At 28.9% G+C, this 18,257-nt stretch overlaps 5 protein-coding genes across 8 annotated transcripts; 3 read left to right on the top strand and 2 right to left on the bottom strand.

Moving 5' to 3' along the window:
* The first annotated feature begins 165 nt into the window (after positions 1-165).
* On the top strand, positions 166-10,454 carry LOC132904801 (syntaxin-like). 2 transcript variants are annotated; one of them, XM_060955512.1, is made up of 9 exons: positions 166-411; positions 625-720; positions 816-909; positions 969-1,043; positions 5,851-6,048; positions 6,122-6,195; positions 6,275-6,412; positions 6,492-6,602; positions 10,034-10,454. In XM_060955512.1, the coding sequence occupies exons 1-9, from the start codon at positions 379-381 to the stop codon at positions 10,052-10,054; spliced, it is 840 nt and encodes a 279-aa protein (XP_060811495.1). In that variant the 5' UTR covers positions 166-378; the 3' UTR covers positions 10,055-10,454. The 2 variants fall into 2 exon arrangements, with proteins under 2 accessions (XP_060811495.1, XP_060811494.1); XM_060955511.1 differs by lacking the exon at positions 10,034-10,454 and adding an exon at positions 6,679-9,480.
* LOC132904779 (condensin-2 complex subunit D3-like) lies at positions 179-5,561 on the bottom strand. Of its 2 annotated transcripts, none has more exons than XM_060955481.1 (2): positions 1,634-5,462; positions 179-1,545 (listed from the first exon to the last, which is right to left on the bottom strand). In XM_060955481.1, exons 1-2 carry the CDS (start codon positions 5,179-5,181, stop codon positions 1,125-1,127), a joined length of 3,969 nt encoding a protein of 1,322 aa, XP_060811464.1. In that variant the 5' UTR covers positions 5,182-5,462; the 3' UTR covers positions 179-1,124. The 2 variants fall into 2 exon arrangements, with proteins under 2 accessions (XP_060811464.1, XP_060811465.1); XM_060955482.1 differs by having other exon boundaries at positions 1,308-1,541; positions 1,634-5,561.
* LOC132904795 (lymphokine-activated killer T-cell-originated protein kinase) lies at positions 6,941-8,337 on the bottom strand. The gene is made up of 5 exons (XM_060955503.1): positions 8,210-8,337; positions 7,900-8,136; positions 7,527-7,820; positions 7,219-7,446; positions 6,941-7,118 (listed from the first exon to the last, which is right to left on the bottom strand). Exons 1-5 carry the CDS (start codon positions 8,331-8,333, stop codon positions 6,970-6,972), a joined length of 1,032 nt encoding a protein of 343 aa, XP_060811486.1. The 5' UTR covers positions 8,334-8,337; the 3' UTR covers positions 6,941-6,969.
* Positions 10,372-12,496, top strand: LOC132904792 (probable G-protein coupled receptor B0563.6). The gene is made up of 6 exons (XM_060955499.1): positions 10,372-10,563; positions 10,662-10,921; positions 11,067-11,293; positions 11,381-11,682; positions 11,812-12,046; positions 12,131-12,496. The coding sequence occupies exons 1-6, from the start codon at positions 10,541-10,543 to the stop codon at positions 12,326-12,328; spliced, it is 1,245 nt and encodes a 414-aa protein (XP_060811482.1). The 5' UTR covers positions 10,372-10,540; the 3' UTR covers positions 12,329-12,496.
* Positions 12,497-12,609: 113 nt separating this feature from the next.
* Positions 12,610-17,962, top strand: LOC132904782 (trafficking protein particle complex subunit 11). Of its 2 annotated transcripts, XM_060955485.1 has the most exons (21): positions 12,614-12,844; positions 12,974-13,175; positions 13,258-13,427; positions 13,508-13,696; positions 13,771-13,956; positions 14,020-14,187; positions 14,266-14,470; positions 14,547-14,720; positions 14,813-14,891; positions 14,960-15,014; positions 15,172-15,379; positions 15,451-15,656; positions 15,740-16,045; positions 16,108-16,313; positions 16,400-16,536; positions 16,602-16,814; positions 16,887-17,053; positions 17,119-17,341; positions 17,410-17,518; positions 17,605-17,681; positions 17,748-17,962. In XM_060955485.1, exons 2-21 carry the CDS (start codon positions 12,987-12,989, stop codon positions 17,772-17,774), a joined length of 3,294 nt encoding a protein of 1,097 aa, XP_060811468.1. In that variant the 5' UTR covers positions 12,614-12,844; positions 12,974-12,986; the 3' UTR covers positions 17,775-17,962. The 2 variants fall into 2 exon arrangements, with proteins under 2 accessions (XP_060811469.1, XP_060811468.1); XM_060955486.1 differs by lacking the exon at positions 17,748-17,962 and having other exon boundaries at positions 12,610-12,844; positions 17,582-17,681.
* The last annotated feature ends 295 nt before the right edge of the window (positions 17,963-18,257 follow it).

Genomic DNA, 18,257 nt, shown 5'->3' with positions numbered 1-18,257 from the left:
AAAGACTATTGCTATTATTATAACATATAAAAAAGTGTATAAAAGAACAAGTCAAAGGTTTATAATTCATGTCAATGCTGTCCTTGTAGTCCAGATGCTAAGTGCCTATTTCCTATTTCATTTCAGATGCAAAGCATCTTCTAAGTAATGCAGTGTAACTGTGAAGCGAGTCGAGTCGTACAGAAAATAAAACCACTTACAAATATATTTAACTGATTTTCGTAAATTACACACAATCAATTATAAATAGTAATGTCAACGGCACGATGGATTTTATCAATTATCTCTACTGCACTGATAAGATAGATAAAAAACATATTTTATGTGTTTAATTTATAAAATTATCAGTTATACGCTGATTCTCAAACAATATCTATCATGGTCCGCGATCGAATGCCGGAGTTACGTGCTGTTAGTGTTTTACCATTTTATAAATTCAAATTTGAACTTCATCACTTACATTATAACATTAGAATTTGAATAAAATTTCGCGTAAAGTATTATATTAATAACAAATAACATAAGTAATAAAATCTATTAGAATAATATTTGTCATCGACTTTCTAAATATTGTCTCTGTAAAAATTGATATATAATATACTGTTTCTTACCACTTCTCTTTAGTATCAAAATAGTAGTACTATGTTTGGTAAAGGATTTTTACAAGATGTACACATACAAATGTCCCAAAATAAAAAATTAAAGGCAGTATTAGATCAAGTACGTATATATAAATATATATGAATATTTAAGTTATCATTTAAATATCACAGATTTTTATATTAGTAGTAGATATACAAATAATATTAATATAGGTTGAGGAAGTTCGAGACTTAATTCAACTTATTGCTGCCAATACCGCTATTGTAAAGGATTTACATAATAATGTTTTATCATACACTAATAAAGGTAAGAACAAATCACCAAATGTTGTATTTAAATACTAATTAACAATTTGTATGTTTCAGATATACAAAAAGAATTGGAAAGTAGAATGTATACTATTTCACAAACGTCATTTCGTATTCAACGAAAATTAAGAGGTAGGTTTCATTCTTCCTACGTTTTTACACAGTGCATCATAAATAAAAATAAAGAAACAGAAATAACTTGTCTTACTTATCCTAATCAGACTCACTATCATCTTGAACCTGGGAAATATTTCTTCCTCTTATTTTGTGATCAAATAGTTCATTTTCATTTTGAAAGAAACTAGAAAGTCTTCTAACTTTTGCAGCACGACCTGCAGTGCCATTAGATTCAAAATTAAAACATGTAGGTGTACTTGTACTAGGACCAGGTTGTGAAGGTGAACATAAAATTGAGTTTGAATATGTTGGAGAATTCAAACTATCTAAAGCGCTAATTGGTGAATTAGAATTTAACAATTGTGCAATCGAAAGACGCTCTAATACAATTTTAGGGTTTAAATTACACATCGTTAGATCTAAATTTTTATTGGACGCACTTTGATTATTAATTTCTGATGCAGAATTTTCTTCTTCAGTAAAATTCTCATCATCAACTGTAATGTCTTCCATCTGTCTAAAATGTATTAACATTAATAATTAGTAATATAAATAAAGTAATAAGTCAGTAAGTAATATATAAGATTAAATAAATTTGAACATACTTTTTAAACTGCTCCACTTCTTTTTCCAATTCAGGATATTCGCTTACTATGTTTAATAGTTGGTCCTTGTTATATTCAGAATATGTTTTAACTAGAATCTGTTTTACAAAATTTTCTAATGGTGATTTTAGAGTAGATAATTTTATTCTAAGTTTTATTAATCTAGGTAATAGAACATCTAAACTATATTTCTTAATTCCTTCAATAATAATGCTAATAGCATTAGAATTTGGAACATTTGTTTGAGCTCTACATTCTTCGCCCTCTTGTTGGTCATCATCACCTTGTCTGTTAAAAGATGATGGTCGTAGACGCTCGTTACTTATTATATACAATGCATCCTTTAATACGCCCGCTCCTTCTTCTTTTTTAATGTCAATCAAATCAACACAAATTCTATCAAGTATTTGACTAGTTACTTTTACAAACAATTTCATCTTTCCTGGAGGATCTAAATGATCCAGCATGAAATCATAAATTATTCTCCGTTTCTTTTCATTTCTTTTTCCAGGAAGTGTCAAAACTTTCTTTTCTTTCTCACACATTTTATGGTGATAAATTTTATGTTGAGATTGATAATTATTATAATGATATATGCTCTGTAGAAATTTTTGTGATATTAGTGACTTATTCTTTGTTAAAAGTCGTTCTTCTATGAGAAAGATTGTTAATTCACGTATCATATTGTCCGAATCCAACAACATTGTTAATATATGAAAAAGGAAAGGACCCTTAACTTTTATGTAATCTTCCAGAAGAAGTTGAATAAATATCACCACAATAGCCTCTCGTACTTGTGGAGTTGAATTTTTCATACTTACGCACATATCTGATAAGTATGGTTCCACCAAAGCAGTGAACCTAACACATATATCAGCCAAAGCTTTTGCAGCATTTATTTTCACAGCAATTTGAACAATTGAATCTAGATTTGTTTCTTCTCGCATTAATTTACCAAATATTTGGACTACTTCTTTAGCAATTTCACGATCTCTCATTGCTTGCTGTCCAAGAATAACAACTGCTGAAGCTTGCAGTTCTTCTATCGGTTTTATGACTTCTGGTAGTGTTTCCCATTCTAATAACATTCCTTGTAAAATCCGTAGCGTTAATGGTGAAATTTTGCAGCTGCATAAAATTGTTGCATGTCCTAATGTAAACATAGCTCTTAAATAATTGGATGGTGCCTCTACATCTTCGTTTTCATCTTTAAAAATTTTTGCAATTTCTATCTCTGAAATCTCTACTAGATTTAGCATATTTGATTCTAACAAATTATTATCTTTATCAGGATTTAAATAATGAATTATGTTGTGTATAATATCCAAACAAATGCTAATTAATCCAAAATTAATCTTGAATTGTTGCAAGCATTTATATAGATAGGTATGAAGATCTTCTAGAATTTCATAATCTAAAGACTTCCAAGAACATCTTAAAACTTGCAAAACTAAACTTGTGTAAAAATTATTTTCTAGAAAAATTTCCTGATAATTTGAAAAATATTTGTTCATATTTGGTAACTTGGTATTTTCAGCCAATGCAACCAAAAAGACCCAAGCTTCTATGTTATTATTTGTTCCAATATGAGATTGTATATTTTTCATTATAGAATTAGTAATAACACCATTTTTAACCCATAAGCTACAGGCTTTTGATAAATGTCTTCTCATTTTCATATTTGCTACAGCATTTAAAATTTTCCATGGCAAATTATCTGCAATAGTATCAGTACTTGTAGAAATACTTTGTATTCTATTTAATAATAACTCTTCTAAACAACCTAGCACCTTTTCTTGTACTTTAATTTCAATGTCAAATATTTGTGGTATAACAGTTTGTACCCATTCATTTAGGAGTTGAGAGTTATCTGGAAATTGTTCTAAAAGTTGAGATAGAACTTGTACAGCAAAACGTCGCACGATTAATGCTGGATCTCTGCATCTGAGGCTAATTATAGGTACAATTTCATGTATCAGAAATGGAACCATTACAATCAAGTTTTTTAAAATTTGCAATGTGCTTCGTCTTACCATTGCTCTTTCATCCTCTACTCTATCTGCCAGCATAGTTATTAATGCATTTGATCCTGGTAATAAATCAATATCTTCAGATAGAGAATTCTTTATGTCATGAAATGTAAGAAATTGTTTATTTATATCTGACTTTTTAAATATAGTTAAAAGTATTTCTTTATCCTTTTCATTGCTTGATTCTGTAAATTCAGCAATTATAGCCATGGCTTTTCCTCTTACCATACTTGAACAATCCATACATCTAGTCAATACAATTGCAAAGAATACTCTTTTTACCTTAGCTTTTAAGCAATCAGTTATATTACAATTCATCAAAAAGGACTCAAGTAATAATTTCCCAATTATTTCTTGAGCAAATAATCTAAAAGGTATCTTTGAATGATGTGACAATAGTATTAAATCCTTAAAGGCTTCTAGTGCAATATTCTGGTTACATATTCTAAACAGTTTTAGCAACACATTAGCTTGTTTTTGTCTAGCTTCGAGTCGATCTGGACAGAACAACATTATATGTTGTATCAATGTTAAAATTGCAGTTTTGGCTTCCTTCTCATATTCATCCAATAAATTTTTTACAAAATTTATAGTATGTTCACGAATATTTGTAATAATTCTTGTTTGTGCATCCATATGACTATATAACAAACATGGTAATAGGTACTTTGCTATGATGGTTATAGTTATTTTGACTGGTCCATGTTTATTATTACATAATTCTTTCAAAGCTGCATAAGCATTTTGTGGCAATGAAACATTCAAAGTATCTGCTTTTTTATTAAAACATTGATCAATTATATAATTATCATCTACCTTTGTAACTTCAATTAATCCAAGAATGGTAATATCTAGTAACTGTATATGATCTTTAAACCAGAATGATTTTGTCATCAAAATAAAGCTGCAAATTATAATATTTAAATTTTGTATGAGAATTTCTTTTTCACTTTGTGAAAGAATAATGGTTTCATTCATTGATTGTTCAATAATATTTAGATCATCTAAACTTATTGTTTTATTATGTTTCTTAAAAGGATATATTAAATATTCAGAGCCTATTTTTATTGTCTCTATAGCTCGTTGATATAAAGTAGGATGAAATACATTGAATGCACAGCTACCAGGAATGGCCAAAAGTATAAAATATAAATTAGTTGCATATAAACATGATTGTCTTGTTTCTTCATTGGCTGTTTTGCTTTGACCATTCTTTATTATATAACTCAATACAGCTAATAAAGCACGTACGTTTATATCTATAGAAATCAATGTATTCCAAGATATTTCAGAATCATAATTTTCAGAGTTATTCTGATCTTCACCTTTTACTAGCCAAGCTTTTACAACAGTACAGGATTCGTTTAAAAGCAATCTCATGTCCTCACTCTCTAAAAACATTTGATACTCATCAGGTGGTTCATTATAAATCATAAATTCTCCATCCCACACAGATTGAATCCAGTCTTCGTTTAATTCACTAAATTTAAAATTATCGAATATTTTTAAAGGTTCCATAGTAACAATTGTATTCAGTTTAGATCATTTTAAACGAAACTACAATTATTATCACATTTCTCTATCTTATAAATGTAAACATAACCTTAACTTATCATTTGATAAAGAGAAGTTATGGCCTCAGGTTATCATTTTTTGAATACATATCGATAACGATTTCATTATTTCATTATGGTATGAACCAACAGTAAACTTTATTGGTAGTTTATCACAAAACATTTCGTATAAGCTACAAAGAACTGTAAAATTAACTTGGGCGTCCATTCGAAAGCGGGAAACCGACTGACCAATTACATTCATTAGGAAGTGCTACGTAAAATAATGCGACATTGTAACAATTTCACATACTGTAGATTATTGAACATTTTTTACATAATGTAAACAAAAATTCCATATTTTACCAAATAATAAGTGTTTTAATTAGCTAACAGTATATAATAAATTAGTATAATTAGATTATATATCAAAATCAATTAAAAAATACTTTAACCATAAAAGACTATAATTTACGCGCATAAAAATATGTATGTCACATGGTTTTACAAAAATTGAATTATAAAAAATTATGATGAATTTTATGATAAAAAAATTAACTAATTATCTAACTTTATATTAGGTTTAAGTTTTTGTCTTTGTAAATTGTTAAATATTTTTTACTTATTTTTATAGAAATGGGAAAGGAAATCACTCGTCTTGATGATTTAACTTTAACCAGCGCGAGGGAAGGTCCTATACATCTACGAATTAAAGTAATACAACATACAACGATGATAAAACTATTCTCTGAAATTATGGAAGATTATAACGTATCTATGATAAGATATCATGAAAAATGTCGTTTACTTTTACACCAACAAAAGATGTTAAGTATGTTTCCTGTGAAAATTGTGTATCGTTTTCATTTAAAAACTATAGCGCATTATTCTTACTCATCTTTTAGTCCGAAAACATATTACAAGCGAAGAATTGGAAAAATTACTCGATGCTCAAGGAAACAACTTATTTGTTGATAATGTAAAAATCAGATCTATTCTTTTATATTACTAAATTTTGTAGAATTTTAATGCGTATATATGAATTGTTTTATAAACAGATTTTAGAAGATAGTAGAATTGCAAGGCAACAATTATCTGATATTCAAAGTAGGCATAATGATATAGTGAAAATAGAAAAATCTATTGGAGAAGTTAGAGATATGTTTACGGAAATGGCATTTCTTATTGAAAGACAAGTAAGTATGAATAGGCTATATAACTAAATATAAATTTTAAATATACACATATAAAAATTTATATTTTTTGTCTTAATAGGGAGAACAAATAAATAGTGTAGAACATTTTGCTGGAAGGGCAGCAGATGATGTTGATACTGGTCGTATTGACCTTAAAAAAGCAGAGGAAAGAAGTCAGAGACATAGAAAGGTATTTGTATTAAAAAAAATAATTGTGTATGTAGTAAGATAACAGTATCATTTAATAAAAAAAATATTTCTTTTAGAGAAAAATTAAACTTGCTATCATAATTAGCACAATAATTATTATTTTGTTGATGATCATCATTTTCTTATAAGACGAAAAAGATATAAAATTTTGTAAATAAAAATGAGATTTGTTGAAGTGAAATGAAATTGAAGATATTTATTATGAAAGTAATAAAAATCAGTATATTTAGATAAATAAAGACAGTTGTTACATGTCATTAATCTGTTTCACAACTATATCAAGTTATAACATTTATAAAATTGTTTATTTAAAAAGTATTAAAAGCAGTAATGTATACACCTATATATTATTTATATACATAATTTTTAAAATAATTAACAAGACCTTTTGCACTAGGCCTCACTTTATAGTCTGCAGTAGTGCATGCAAAGAATATTTCAAGTACTCTCTCATATTCTTTTCCTAGATTAATAGCAGGTAATGCTGGACGAGTACCTGTGACCATCAAGGTATTATAATTTGGTATACAATCTGACAAAAATTTCTCCACATTTTACTAAAAAATATAAAAATTTATATTAGTGAAAGTACTTACCATAGTTTTTATTGCATATTTCATTAAGAAAACTATTATCATCATCTATATTTATATTATGTTCATTTGTTTTTGTATTGCTATTCATCTGCATTTCTAACATTGAATCATCTAAGCAAGATTCATCCATTTCTGAGGGTTCTACATGAGGTGATGATAAGGCTATCATCTCCCAAACTACAAGACCACATGCCCAAATATCTGCTTTATTTGTAACAGGACCATCCTCTAAGGAGTTAAATTTATGATCATTCATATTACCCTTTTTATGTTATGTTAATTTTTATAGATGTTAAAAATTAACTAACCAAATATTATTTCAGGTGCACTCCAACACTCTGTTCCCACATATGTGAAGTTTTCATTTGAAGTACACATTTCTAGACTATTTGTAAGTGGCAAAGACACACCAAAATCACATAGCTTAACAGTTTTATAATCTGCAGAAACTAACACATTATAACTTTTTATATCACCATGTAAAATATGGGCAGTATGATGTAAATATTCTAATCCTTTTACAATTTCATATGTTATTTTTAAAATGTCTTTAGCAGGAAATGGATCATCGCCAGTTTCGAGTCTTTCTTCTATCTTATCACCTAAAAAAATTATAATAATACAAAAACTATATTTTCAACTTTTCAAACATATTTTCATGTTTTGGATACTTTTTTATACCTAAAGAAGCATCTAATTTTTCCATTGCCAAGCATGGCTCGCCATTTGAAAGTTCCGTAAAAGCCCGAAAACCGACAATGTTTGGATGATTTAATTTACGAAGTACTTCTGCTTCGAATCGAATGCGTTCATTATATTTTTTATTTTCCTGAATTTTGCGGTTACGTTTTTTTATCGCCCATGGAGATCGGATAAAACCAACTTTTGGAGATCGTTCCAGGCTAAATACGTTAACACCTATTGATATGTTTACGTGTTAAAATAATATTAATATTGATAGTAACAAATTTAAATGTTCATATCTTTTTACCGCATCCATAACCTATTTGCTCTAAAAACGGTGAAGCTGGTATTTTAATAGGTGTTTGCAATTCTGGATTACTTTGTACCCTACTTTTATACCTCTTTGTTGTCGGTGTCTTAAAATCACTCATTGTACTATTGTTCCTTAAAAAATGTGAACAAACTTAATCAAGTATGTTCCTCCGTTAGTCAGTTGGTTTTGAAATTTTCTCGATATTGAGACGCTCAAGTAATACCAACCTTATAGACTATGATAGAAAGAAAGTTAATAATATCAGCTCTGACAATATTAAGATCTTTTCAGTATTTCTTGAATTACTTTTTTATATCCACCAATTATGCAAAAAATAATAATTTAAAAAATCATTTATAACATTTTACATTTGTGCTAAATTACTATTACTGTTTATCATGAAAAAAACGTACCTAAAAATAACAAAGTAATTTAAATAAGTATACAAAGAAGGTAACAAAAGAATTTAGTATTTATATTGTACACATTTAAAGTTTTATATGTTTATCTTTAATCAGGAATATTTTCAGTTTTTTAAGTTCAAAATATCCTTATTTGTTCCGAAATTTTAAGCATTGCTTTTGACTTGATCTTAATTTACGTTCTTAGATTTCCAGATTCTAAGTATATATATAAAAAAATGTAAAAGTTCCTAATGACTTTTAGTCATTATTAAGCTAGGAGATATATAATTTCAAACGATACGTTTAATACCCTTAGTGCTTTCCGAGTACGATCAATTTGTAATCGGTGTAACACTATCCTGCAACCTACCAAGTTTACGGCTTTGCATTTTCGTTAGTCGCTTGAGTAGGCACTCTATCGGGTGTAAAGGATTCCTCTAATGATGCTTTCTGCTTGAAATAACTGTTCCTTTTTTTCAGGAACGCTTTTGTGTATCGATGAAACTCGAAGCTCACACTACAATGATGATACTTGCTTAAGATCGTTCTTTCAAGAAATTTGTATTGTACTGAAAATTTCTCTTTTTCTTATAATATTTTTTCACTTATTTTTCCGTTTTTTAGAATATAATATTCTTGTACTTTCAAAGCTCGCTGCTTGACCAATTAAATCCTGTTTTCCTGCATTTAACGATGCTTCCTGTGTTACCTCTTTCGTCTTAGACTGGCGAATATGCTATTTCATATGCGAAAAACGAATAGTTGATAATTTGTATTGGTACCTGGTAACAAGGTATTGGCTGATACCTTGTTAAGTACTCTGACGGATATTGCTTGTGGTTTTAGAAATTGTTTTGAACTTCGATGCTTCTCCTATTCTAAAGAAACGTTCTCTCTGCGTAGCAACTTTTGTTTTGAACTAGGACAGTATTTACAATTAGCAAACATCCGCCGTTGTACATAAATTTTATTGGTTTCGAAATTAGCGAGCGATATCTAATTAAATGCTCGCTTCTGCAAAACAATATCAACACTTGAATGCTTTTGTAAAGGAGTTGAAAATCATCCAAGCATTCGTTGGAAAGGTGACTGGGGCAAAAATTATCTGACGTCAAAGTCTTCGACGTGATGGTACAGAAGTTGATGAATAATATCACCCTAAACAGAGATAATCGATTAATTTTGAACGCGTTTCGTAGCTAAGAATAAGTTCGCGTGACGTAGAGCTTTATTTGTTACGAGAAAAGGTGTTGCATACCGTATTCAAACTCATGATTTTCATTTCGTTTAAAAAATAAAAGAATCAACCAGAGATGAGCGATTCTGCTTTGAACTTATATATAGGCTTGTTTAGAATTTGATATTTGTTAATATACATACAGCATATCTATTGTAGTTAAATGTTCGTTTCCAGAAAATATCAGAGAAAAAGTAAAGGTATTTACGACAATATAAAGTTCTTCTTTAAAACGCGTTAAGCGTTATGATCATCTTCCTGTTGGAATATTCCTTTTGATTCTCATTGATAAAGTGCATATTGGAAGCAGAGAATTTATTAGTTGAACATGAAACATGTTTTTTTATTAGATCTTAAATTAAATTAGCTTGACGAAGGGCGCTGGAATATAATTATAATGTACAAGTAAATATACTTCGACTACAACAATAAGTCAACCTTTGTGAGAGCATGCGCAATATCGACTTTTCATGGGAAACACGGTAGTGAGTTCAACGGGGATGGATCTCACAGAACTCGTGCATCCGTTGCGTCGGTTTTACTCAAGAAGCTATTAATGAAAGCGGTAAAATGAGTGACAGAAAATTCCTTAAAATAATGATAGAATCTAGTAGATTTTCAACGTGATCTTTAAATTGTGCTTTGTCTTAAATTTGTTTAAATAGTTTTGCATCCGTATCCACTATGTTAACGGGAATATTTAAAGGGTATGTTTTGAATAGGAACGGATTTATTATTAAACATTGTAATTATTAAACATTATAATATTACCTCGTCTTTGCTGAATATATTTAAACTTTTTTAGAACGCTTTTATGTTGCGATGACGAAAATTCTACTTGGAATAGTATAATTAACGCGGACAGACATCCTCTCAATGAGACTACGTCTGTATTACGTGTCCTTTATAGGATAGTAATTCCTACGATCGTAATTAGCGGCATTTTTGGTAATGTTTTAATATTCCTGGTGTTATCTACTCCGGTGTTTCGAGGAATTTCGTACCTATATCTCCGAGGACTAACTTTAGCAAACGCCGGGGTTCTTCTATCTTGGATACCTGTATGTACGTATTACGATATGAATATAAAAAATATTAACAATTTAATTAAAAATATTTTAAATAAACATAAGGTAATCAACAATATTTTAATTTAGATGTTATATTATATTATAATTTAAAATTTCTAAATAAAAATATGTGATTTCAGTTATTAGATTAGGATATGGAACGAGGAACAATTACCCGTCTGTTTTTTACCATGCTCATTTAGAACTGGTTGCTGTAAACACGTTCGCTATAGCCAGCATTTCAATTATGACTTGCTTAATAGTCGATCGATATATCTTCATTTTTTTCCCGGTTCGCATCCGCAGCAGAAACGCACGCAAAAATATTCGCTCTTTTATCCTGTGCTCTTTTATTCTCGGATTCGCGGTATCATCTTTTTACTTCTTTCCTTTTTTGTAAAAAAAATAATTACTGCCTATGAAAGTTCCAATTTTATTTAGGATCATTTTATAGGTAAGCGCTCCACTAACAGGAATGAGAACAGTATATGAACAGCAAGAAGATACCGGAACTCTCTTCACACTACGTGAAAACACCTCTATCACCCGAAGTGCTTTATGGAACGCATACATTTGGATCATGGAAGTCGTGTTACGACTCTGCCCAACTATAATTCTTCTTTTACTGAATAGCTTTGTGGTCAAAAGATTTTTGCAGCTCAATGCTAGGAAGAGAGAATTTCAGTCGGTTTCGGAGAAGTTTCGTACTGCAAATGTCCCTGAAACTTCTTTATTGAACCGTAATCGAGGATACAGGTAGCGTTTAAAAAATAAAGATTATAATGCACCCTCAGAATTTTCTACAAATAAAAGTTAAATTAATAATTATTAATAATAAATTAATAAATAAATACAATTTAATTATCACAAAAATTATTTGTTTAGAGAAGAACAACATTTAACTACATTAATGTCGATGATGGCAATATGTTTTATAGTAACAATGATCCCATCGATATTGCTTGAATTTGTATATTATGATTATAAGAGTACAGATGGTGCTTACCTCTTATTTCGAGCATTTGCTGCTGTCACGGAGCTTTGTAATTTTGCTATCCATATTATCATATACTTTATATGCAGCAGAGAATTTCGGAAAGAATTCTTCAAACTTCTTCAGGTAAATACAGATTTGAAAAGATACTCAAACCAAAGTGAAAGAATTTGAAGTCGAATTTTTTAAATTAAAAAATTCGAAATATAGAATAGATGTAGGAAAAGTACAGTGGAAGAAGATCTTGAACGACCAGTAGGTGAAATCGAAGATTATAGTCGACATGGGACAACAGTTCGATTAACACCAGAACAGACAAAGTTAAATTCTCCAGCTTCTGCGAGTAAATTGAATCCTATGGAAGAAGATAAAGAATCAGAAGTATTAAATGCCTCTGATATTGTTTAAAGATTATACTATAAATAAAACACTTTACATGTAATAAGATATATTAATTTATTTACATATATAATAAAATATTTATTTTATTCTGTCATGCAGAAGTTATGTATAATAAAATTTAACTTTTTATGTATATAATTTCATTTAGATAATAAAAACTTGTTTGTAAAAATATTTTTATAAAATAATATTTTAAATATACTAATCCTAATAGTTATAATATATTTTCTTTATCTTATAATATTACAATATTTGATCCAATTATTATTTTAGTATCTTTCGCAATCATTATGATAATGATATTAGAGGGCACTAGTAGTTGCAGATACACATGGATATTCCTATGTCCATACAGATACACAATATCATCAAAGAACAACACATAACCTAAACTGTCAAAGTACACATAGACACGTCGAATAGTATTAGGTATCAATTTATCAATCTCTGGTATTATTTCTTGTTCACAAAATTTAATTCAATAGTGTTTTCTTCAATGTAGTTAATTGTTTAAATAGTTGGGTATGTGTTTAAACATATATAAATAGTTATTTCATGTCAAATACAATTTATATTATATATATATATTTATATAATATATATATTTTCTTTATATGTATAATACATACGATTAATAAGAAAATTTTACAGTTAATCCTTAATTATGTGTGAATTACCACCAGAATTAGTTACTAAGCCACTAGCTCTTATTGGCTTAACTGGTTTAGACATTGCAAATCCTGTACATCGGTCAATTTGGGATGCATTCAGTAATAATCGCAGATTAGAAAGTTCTGCCATACAATTTAAATCACTTAGCCCTACTCATGAATTCCCTACAGTAAAACCCAAGGTATATTATACCATATATAATTGTACAACATAATTCATGTATGTGGTTATTGAATTACTAAAATCTTATTGATATATTTCAGAGGAATTCATATGAATATTATAGGCCCAAAGGAATATTGAAACGTAATTGGATGAATAAATATCTTAATGAAATTCCAGCAGTTGTTGTTGTATTTTATAATTTAGATTGGAATGATCCTCAATGGAACGAGAAAAAGATGGAATGTGCTTCTAAAGTACAATCTGTTAGGTACAAATTATTTTAGATATCATTAATATTATTCATTAAAAAATATTGTAATCAATACTTTTGACTGCTTGCACTTTTAGAAATGCTTTAGATGGAAGAACTACAAAAATAGCTGTAGTACTTATACAACATTGTACACAACCTCCACCTGGTTCTGAAGATACTATTGCAACTGAACGTGCCACAGCTGTCTGTGGAGCATGTGAACTATCTCCAAAGTTATTATACGTTTTGCCACATGGAAATCATTTACTAGGATATATATCTAGGTAATTAATAAACTAATTGTAAATCTCTACTTTTGATTATATGCTTTAGTTACACATATTTATATTTATTTCAGACTAGAAAGTGCATTATATGATCTAGCACAAAACTTTTATCATCATGAATATCGTATTGTCAAAGGCCATAGAGATCAACTTAATAAAACTATGCAAAAAAATGCATACAAACATTTATCTGTACGTCATCAATTTAAGATGGCATTTTTAAATGAATTAAGACAAGATCAAAATTTAGCTCAGAAGTAAGTATAATAACATTGGAAAAGATTTTGAGTACAAATAAAAGGTACAAAATTATTTTATAGGCATTATACTCAAGCATATAATCACTTATTGGAAATACCAATAACAGACACAAATGTGATGGAAATTACAACTATTGCTTGTTTTATAAATTATAAGTTATGTAAAGTAATGTTCAACTTAAATGTTCCTAAAGATGCTATATCGCAATTTAGACTTCATACTGACAGGTCAGAAATATACGTAATAACATAAGGAATATATAATATAATAAGTACTGTTACAATAACATTAAATTGGTAATGCAGATTCAAAATATGGACTGGTCCAAAGGAACTTATATTTGAACATCATGCTTGGATGTGTAGTCAGTTTTCTATATTTGCAGAATTATTTGATGATGCTATTCGACAGGGACTTCCTGGTGTTCAAACTCAGCACCCTGGATATTATTTTCAATCAGCAGCTCATCATGCAGGCTTAAGGCAAGCAGCTTGTAAAGAACTTTGTCAGGTATAAAAATTAGTACATTTAATACAAATGGTATTTTTATATACAAAATTTTTAAGCATTATATGTATTATTCTAGAATGTTACTAGTTATCCAGATCCAGACCCGTTAGCAGGCGAAGAAAAACTTGAATTCTATGGGCAACGACCATGGTGTCCTGGAAAATTTAGTGCAGAACCCATAGATCCCATAAAAAAAGCACTTGCTATACAGGCTTTACAATATAAAGAAAAATACACAGTTAATCATTCTGTATGAAACATATTTAATACTTTCTCAGTCAAAAATATATATTTATCTATAACTAGAAATGACTTTAATCTAAAACTACATTATATTTTCAGAATATAATCATTGCTTTACTGGGCAACGCAATTTCACAATTTAAGATATATAGGTGTCCAAGAATGAGGAGAGTATTAGGTATGATATATTTAATTAGAAGCTATATACATTTTTACTTAATAATATGCATAGTAATTGTGTTTCAGTCGTACAAATGGCTGAAGAATATTATAATTCTAAAGATTATGAGAAAGTTCTAACGTAAGTCAAAAATTAAATATTATTGTACTTATATAAATTTATTGACGCTACTAAAAGAATTTTATAGTATTCATTAGTTCAAAAGTTGACTCTAACATTATTTCCTCTAGACATATTTCATAACTTAACATCAAAATCATAAAATTTGATTGGCCAGATTATTGATGCACATGTTGTGGGACTATCACGGGGAACGGTGGCCTGTCTTACTCACAAATATCTTAAAGAATGCTTTACGTGCGGCATATCTCTGTGCAAGTGTTCAAGACTACATCGCCTTGGCATTTGAAGCTTTGGGACCTTCTACCACGTTTTCAGAGGATTATAAAGATGCTGTCTATAATAACATCATTAATATTCTTCATGTGAGTAACTTTTATTTAAATTTTGTATAAGCATTTGTAATTAAACAATTAAGCAAAATATTAAATTCCAGAAAAAACCACCAACTCCGGAATCTGACTTACCCGATGATGTGAGATATTCTGCAGTAGAAGACTGGGTAGTGGAACTAAATAAGTCAGAACCAATTGTCTTTACAATTGATGATAATAACATGAGTTCGTTTATAGAAGTTAAAGCAAGATTTTTGCAGCCAAAGTATACTGTTAATTCTATGGTTACTGTGGAAGTCATTATTAGGTAATTTTACAAGCTCACATTATTTTTATATATATAGAAAAAAACAACTTGTATAACAGAATGTTTTGTTTTGTTTTATTCAGAAATTCATACAGCAATAGTGTTGAATTTTCTAAAGTATCAATAACGGTTAATAGTCCAGGATATAATTCAGAATTCGTCGTTGCTGATGCTGAACATAATAATCTTATTTTTCACGGGAAAGAAATGAGAAAATTTCCTTATCAATTTGAAGCCCCACAACAAAATGAGAGTAGCGAAATACGTATTACGACAATCTCATTATATATGAGTAGTGATAAAACGTGCTGTATTATTTTGAGATTTTCTGCTGTAAGGAGAGATACAAATTTTTTGAGTCGATTATATCCTGAAATACAACAGCTTCGGTATGTTTAAAATACTGACAGATATTTATGCAGAAGACTAATGCATTTTATATTTACAATAGTAGAGGAGAGTTTGAAACAATACAATCATTAGTCAGTGCCGAAATAAAACAAGAAGAATCTACTCTGAGTATAAGTACTGAATCCAACAATCCAGCACTTTTAGGAGAATGGCTACCTATTAATATATCTATTGTTACTAATGAAAAAATATCATCAGCATTTTTGAATGTATCACTTGTGTCTGATGGAGCAAATGAAGAGTCAAGTACGTATGTAACTTACCACAAAAGTCTATACTGCCATTTATTACACATTACACACATTTGTCAATAACGATTCGTTAAATTGTAGCGGAATTAAGTTTGACAATGAATAATACGCAGTCGGTAATATCAATACCAATTGATAATTTGGAAAAGGATTGCGTTACTCACCAAACTGTATACTTAAGGGCTCACAAAGTTGGAGATCAAGATATTCATATAAAGGTATACATTGTACTCTTTTAACCCTTTAATTTTTGTAAAATAAAATAATGTCAATTTCATAACAGGTAGAATACACAAGATCTAAACAAATTAAAGGATCAAAAGAATTAACATATTCATTATCAGTTAGAAAGCCATTTGAAGTGTCAACATTATTTTATACCACTCTTTTTGAACCACTGACGAAAGGTTTCATTAATGAACCATTTATAATGATGCCTCACATTGTTTGTATGTCTCCATGGCCTATAAATATTATAAATACTTCTATAAAATTGGTAAATAATATTTCTGATAATTATTAATCTTCTACTGGACATCATAATTATGTTAATTATATAATTATATAGGGAAATTTAATAGAAAGGGAAAATGGAAATAAGGAAGTATCTGTTTTAAGTGGTATTACACTTTCTGCAAATGAAACAGGTACGGATGTGTATTGTTTGATACCAAAAGCAAATAATGAGCTATTTGTACCTATTAGTACAGGAGTCTATACTATTAAATGGAAACGGTAAGCAAAGGTATATAAAATTCTAAAATGGTTAAATAATATAATACTAATAGTTGCTATTTCAGTGCAAATGATGATAATGCATTAGAAACCAGCAGCAGTGTTACTTTAGCACCTCTAAAAGTTGAGGATGCTCTAATTTGTTTGGAAGCCAAAATACCTGCTCATGGTTGGGTCCGTACACCATTACTAATATCATATTTTATAAAAAATCATTCTGACAATATAATTACATTGCGACTGACTATGGAAGCTAGTGATGCCTTTATGTTTGCTGGACAAAAACAAGTGAGCACTCATTTTAAACTGTAAAACCTCATAATATGATTATTAATTTGGTCATTTTTTTTTCTTAGATCGACATTTACATACTTCCAAAAAATGAAAGAAAAGTTGAATGGATTTTACGACCATTGGTGGCAGGTTTTGTACAACTTCCATCATTGTCTCTAACAGTTCCCGCTGGTAATAATTTTATTGGTTAATGTATTTTTATTAATTATGTCTTGAATTATGTTTTATTTTTAGTTATATTTATATGTTACATGTAGATGAAGAACATAAATTAAGCAAAGCGCGGCTTTCGGAGTTAGTAGAGCGGTCAATACCGAGTCATATATATATTCTTGTAAGTATCGTAGTTACATTGTTTGCTAAAAGTTTAGATTAAAAAATTATATATATTTTTTTACAGCCAACTTCGCAAAACCTAGGAGAATAAATAAAATAGCAAATAAAGAAAACATATACCAGAGGAGAAAAGAATTTTGTTCTTTTATCAAAATATATTATTGAGCTACATTCATATTGAGATACATTCTCCATACATCCTTAGATATACCAAGATTTCTTATATAAGAGTAACAAGATTATAAGTACCAATTTGTTAAATATAATTTATTTAAGTTATTTTAAAGTATAATAAACAAAAGTCCCTAATCCTTTAACACGCATTCAGTTCCGTCAACAACATACATATTCGTTGACGCAAGCATATCGATTTATGTTGCCATAGGTACATTTCTATAGAAACCACATTTTTTAAAATATATACACTGTGGTCATGTATACACGCGAAACAAAGTATATTAATAATTCCTTTAAAATACAAAATTTAATAAAACTAAAAATTATGATAAAACTTAAACAAAATGGTGAATTATGAATATGAAGATCGTAAATAATAACATCGATAATGCCTGAT

Source organism: Bombus pascuorum, chromosome 3 (genome assembly GCF_905332965.1).
Source record: "Bombus pascuorum chromosome 3, iyBomPasc1.1, whole genome shotgun sequence".
Classification (NCBI taxonomy): domain Eukaryota; kingdom Metazoa; phylum Arthropoda; class Insecta; order Hymenoptera; family Apidae; genus Bombus; species Bombus pascuorum.
Note: the sequence above shows the minus strand (reverse complement) of the source record. Positions and strands in the feature narration are given on the sequence as shown.

Excerpts from the sequence above, each read along its gene's own strand:
- LOC132904801 (XM_060955511.1), top strand. The coding sequence starts at position 379 with ATGGTCCGCGATCGAATGCCGGAGTTACGTGCT. Across the intron at positions 910-968 it reads TTTATCATACACTAATAAAG|ATATACAAAAAGAATTGGAA; the intron begins GTAAGAACAAAT and ends TGTATGTTTCAG. Across the intron at positions 6,049-6,121 it reads ACACCAACAAAAGATGTTAA|TCCGAAAACATATTACAAGC; the intron begins GTATGTTTCCTG and ends CTCATCTTTTAG.
- LOC132904779 (XM_060955481.1), bottom strand. The coding sequence starts at position 5,181 with ATGGAACCTTTAAAAATATTCGATAATTTTAAATTTAGTGAATTAAAC. Across the intron at positions 1,546-1,633 it reads GAAGTGGAGCAGTTTAAAAA|ACAGATGGAAGACATTACAG; the intron begins GTATGTTCAAAT and ends AATACATTTTAG.
- LOC132904795 (XM_060955503.1), bottom strand. The coding sequence starts at position 8,333 with ATGAGTGATTTTAAGACACCGACAACAAAGAGGTATAAAAGTAGGGTA. Across the intron at positions 7,447-7,526 it reads TGCACCTGAAATAATATTTG|AGGATGGTCCTGTTACAAAT; the intron begins GTTAGTTAATTT and ends TTAACTCCTTAG. Across the intron at positions 7,119-7,218 it reads AATATGCAATAAAAACTATG|GTACTCGTCCAGCATTACCT; the intron begins GTAAGTACTTTC and ends TGATGGTCACAG.
- LOC132904792 (XM_060955499.1), top strand. The coding sequence starts at position 10,541 with ATGTTAACGGGAATATTTAAAGG. Across the intron at positions 11,294-11,380 it reads CTTTTATTCTCGGATTCGCG|GTAAGCGCTCCACTAACAGG; the intron begins GTATCATCTTTT and ends ATCATTTTATAG. Across the intron at positions 12,047-12,130 it reads AATTCTTCAAACTTCTTCAG|AATAGATGTAGGAAAAGTAC; the intron begins GTAAATACAGAT and ends TTCGAAATATAG.
- LOC132904782 (XM_060955485.1), top strand. The coding sequence starts at position 12,987 with ATGTGTGAATTACCACCAGAATTAGTTACTAAGCCACTAGCTCTTATT. Across the intron at positions 13,957-14,019 it reads GATCAAAATTTAGCTCAGAA|GCATTATACTCAAGCATATA; the intron begins GTAAGTATAATA and ends ATTATTTTATAG. Across the intron at positions 17,682-17,747 it reads CGAGTCATATATATATTCTT|CCAACTTCGCAAAACCTAGG; the intron begins GTAAGTATCGTA and ends ATTTTTTTACAG.